The sequence below is a fragment of the Cariama cristata genome, unplaced genomic scaffold (genome assembly GCF_000690535.1).
Source record: "Cariama cristata isolate BGI_N322 unplaced genomic scaffold, ASM69053v1 scaffold41859, whole genome shotgun sequence".
Lineage (NCBI taxonomy): Eukaryota > Metazoa > Chordata > Aves > Cariamiformes > Cariamidae > Cariama > Cariama cristata.
Window position 1 is genome coordinate 1736 of NW_009638223.1, and position 4477 is coordinate 6212.

The following is a 4477-nucleotide window of genomic DNA, read 5'->3' on the forward strand; positions in this document are numbered from 1 at the left end:
ATGACAACTACTGTACCTTTTTCATAGACTAATAGCATACCACAGAAGATAACCACAGAAGACATCCCATTTGTGATGTACAGTTTCTGGATGAAGCTCAATCAGTAAGTACAGATACAGTAACTCCTTTTTTTTTTTCTTTTGTATGCATGAGAAACCTATTTTCACTTAATACAGATAGTTTCTGTCCTCTATGTCAACTTAGGTGCTTTTTAAACTAGGACAAAAAAAAAACCCAAGTGAAAATCCAAGTTGGAGGCGGTAACTGCTTTTCACCCTGTCAGACTTCAACAAGTATATTTTTAAGGGAAAATAATACTTTTCTTGTGTGCTGTTCATAAACAGAGGACTTGACAGGCCATAGTATGAAAAAAAGGGAATGAGATTATGTTTAGTTTTATCAACACACTGAAAATAAATCCAGTATTTTCCAACTAACAATATTCTTCTACTGGTCTTTGAATTCAGATTTTTGAATAGGTACAAAAAAGTACTTCCCGTTCAGTCAAATTAATGCTGTTAGATTTGACAGAAGATTTTTTTAAATGAAGGAATTTAAGAATAAAAAAAGAGGCAGACCATCACACACTAGTTCACGTGAAAGTTTCAGAATAAAAGATTGTACAATTTAATTGATACATTTTAAATTTAAGACAAAACAGCTCCTGTCCATCAAAACTCTGAGGCAAAAAACCCAAGCAAACCTTTTTAATATTTACTGTCATTTTTTCCTCATTAAGTAAAAATTACTGCATTTTAATAGCCTAATTTACAAATACCAAAGTTTGCCAAGTGCTTACAGATTATTTTTTTTTTAATTTTAAAAAATTTCTATTTGAATAAGCTTCTCAAGCTTTAAGTCTTTACTTACCGAGAAAGTGTTGATTTCCCTGAACCAGGTAGGCCTCTTAAGATGACAAGCAATTTCTGTGAACAACCGAATCCTTCTTCAGGTAACTGCATGGAAGAAAAGCTGTGCGTTCCTGCTGTATTGTCAGCTTTTGGATCCTTCCAACACTCTTCTCTGGTTTCACAGAAACCATTATTTTGGAGTCCATTCTGGTCATTATTTCCATTTCTGAAGACCTGAGTAGTATGGACATCAATATGACCAGCATAATTAGTACTGTGATCAAGCAATGGACTATGACTGTTGATATCAGTATTTCCATGGTAACCATGATAATTTTTGTAAGAAAGTTCACCATTCTGAGAAGGGAGAGCATTTGGTTTTTGTGGTGGGGAATTAAGTATCTGAAAATGTGATTGATGGTTGAATCTAGGAGGAAGAGGTCCCTGAGGTACTACGAAAGACTCTGTTGACTGCCAAGCAGGTCTGAATTCAGGCACTGAGTAGTTCCAATACTTAGAAGCTACTTGTCCATTAAAGGTATTTTCAGTTTTCCAGCCACTTGTTTCCATGACAAACTGCTGCTCATTGCTTGTTTTCTGACTGTTCTGTTCCCCAAAGAAACATTGTCCATTCTCATGAAATGGTTGTGAGCTGCCCAACAATACACGTTGATAATCCTCTTGTGAGGTCTGACTGCAGTTATATGGAGAGTATTGTTCCTGAGAAGTTTCAGTTTCTTTTTCCTGAAAATTAACATCTAAATTTTCATTTTCCAGCTGATGAATTTCTTTATAGAACTGGTCCAGTTCATCATCTATTTCTGGTACAGCAGAAGAAATAGTCTGCATCTTCTTTGCCTCCTTTCTTTTAGCTCTGTTTTCATGCAATTCATTCTGATCTCCCTCGCTGACTCTACATTCATTGCAACTGCCAGATTTGTCCTCTTTGTTACTTTCGGCAGGCTTGTAAATCGGTCCGATAAATTCTTTGCTTGTAAAAAACTCTTCATTTGAGGCATTTCTATTTACTGAGAATGATGTACTGCTATTTTCAGTATTATCTTCACCAGCATTATTTGTAATGAAAGGGCCTTTCTTTTCTTCAACTTTAGTGTCATTTATCAATGCACATGGAAGATACACATTCTGCACAGTTTGTGAATCAACTGACTGACTAAGCACCAGATTATTTTCAGGGAGCACTTCCTTCAGTGTTCCCAAGACATCAGTAGGTATTTTCTCTTGCTTCTGCGTTTCATGTTGCCCTTGGTTATATGAGGCATACGCTGGTATCAAATCATTTGATGTTCTCTCAGTGTCTACTTCCTCCTGAATACCTTGGTTATCATCGTCACAGAGCTGCTTGTAAGCCTCTTCTATTGACTTCATTTTTTTAGAACATGGTTCAATTGTGATTTCATCCTGACACTCCAAGAGCCTTACTCTACTTTCAGCATGAAGCATCTTCAAAAAAAATTAACACATTATCAGCATGCACATTTTTAAAGTAAAGTCTAAAAAAGCAGAAGTTACTTAGGCCTATAATATGCATCCTCAGACCCTTCACGGTCAAATAAAATGTACTTAACCAGAAGAAAAGCGGACATCACTTACCACAAGTATCGTTTAAACAAAATCGCCACATTATCGCACATCTTTAGCAAAGAACCACGTTAGTGCTGTACCAGCCTAGCAGTCACATTTTATGATATACCTTAAATAATTTGCAAATCACGCTTTTTAAATGTGAATATTTGAAAAACAAATTACATCAAGAACCTCTGTTTTCTACTGACCTATGTTAATCCGCCAAGTGTTATAAATCTCTTTTACAAGATAAACATGTGCCAATTTCCAATGCACAAACCGATGCCTGACATCGCTACTAGCATGACCAACAAAAATGCAAATACTTCAATCACAAGGATTATTTTCTGTAACACGAACTGAACTCTACTAATTCATTTAACACCAATTAAACAGGTGCTGGATGGCATTTATAATTTGGTACTAGTCAAATAAGACTTAAAATTAAATCTGCAATCTGTTATTATATTTCTGGTTTTGGAACAACTAAATACTTTTGTTAGGGACCAAGACCACTCGGTTGCATGTAAAAATAAGCACCAAAAAAGCAATCCCAACCCCAAACAGAACGCATCCTAAGAATGAGCCAATAAATTCCAGAAAGATTCAGAAATGAGAGAAATTAAAAACGAGGCAAGATGGCACTGACCACCGTGACACGCAGTCATGCCATTATCCATCTAACTATTAGTTAGAATTACTTGGATTTTCCTTTCTATTCCAGAGGTCTAGACAGAATGCAATAAAAAGCAACAGTCATTTTGTTATAAATCAGGTGTCAAGTAGTTTATTCAGCAAATTCCCCCCCCCAAAGAACAAATGCAGTACCTAACAAGAAAGAAAGTATTTTTCCTACTAGAGGGTTCATTCTACTTCTTTCTGTGAACATTTCAACTTTCTAGGAGTAAATATTAATAAAGTGTCATATCCTCTTCATTCTGGACAAGAAATGAAGGTTTTTTTCTTTATCTGAAAAGGATCTGTAGGTTGCGTTAAGGGAAAATTTGTAAGTAACATGTATCATCTCATGTTCACTTGCAAAACTGAGAAGAAAAGGTGTGGTACTTTCTCACCTATGATCCAAAGGAAGAGAATTCTGCCATCCTCAGTCTCAAAGAGTCTAAACCAAGGAGATTTTACTGTTTGCATTTGAGTTTACTACTTGGAAGACAGCACTAATGTCAGAAGGGTGAGAAACATGGCCATGCAACTATCCCTCTTCCTCAGAATTGGTGAAACGACGTTGTGGTTACTATGGTCTCTCCACCTGTCCAGATATAGCCAATTTATGCATACCCCCAACTTCTCAATACCTCCTTTTTGTAAATTAGACAGCAAGCGTGCCATATGAATTGTGGACTGTATCCCCCCATCTATCAAAAACGTAACTCTACCTCCACTCAGAAACAGGATTGGGAAAAAGAAGTTCCTTTATTAGCTTCTATGTCCTCATCTGTTTTCTGGGATGGTGTTTAAGCAGAGCCCGTATTCTGATGTGGAATGAAAGCAGAGAGCATGTGAACACTTGCTGCATGACAATACCTCTAGCGATGGAGAATGCTGCTCTGCGACTGTCCCACACAGGAATACCCTTTCTTGCTGATCTTTAACAGACTCTGACTATCCTGTGGGACAGTGGAGTTGCATGCGAAAGCATCTTCACTCCCATTTTTGGGGAGGACAGAGCAAGTATGTACTGAGAAAGCACAATTTACATGACAGTCTTGTCTCTGGAACAGGATAGGCATAGGTCTGTCGCATTTCTGTAAAGAGCTGGCTATAGGCATTGAACCTGAGCTGGCATACGTGATTCAGGAGGCTGGCGCTTGCAACGCTCCATTACCACTTTAACTAACCTGCCAAACATCCAGAAGACTCAACCAAGGAACTCAAGGCCTTAAGCTCCACCTGTACAATACATTTCCAAATGGAAAAAGAAGGAATATGTGGCAGAACTTACAGGTGGGGGGAACTGATTGGCTTTGCTTGCGTGACCACCTCTTTCTGGGTAGGGAGGTGACAAAGCACACAGGCCAGC

The 4477-nt window shown here is 37.7% G+C and overlaps 1 protein-coding gene across 1 annotated transcript; it reads right to left on the bottom strand.

The window, feature by feature from the left end:
- Positions 1-871: 871 nt before the first annotated feature.
- LOC104156181 (NEDD4-binding protein 2-like 2) lies at positions 872-2316 on the bottom strand (the record flags this gene model as incomplete). The annotated part of the gene is made up of 1 exon (XM_009708627.1): positions 872-2316. A coding segment is annotated over exon 1 (1445 nt), but the record flags the coding sequence as incomplete, so codon positions are not given.
- Positions 2317-4477: the final 2161 nt, after the last annotated feature.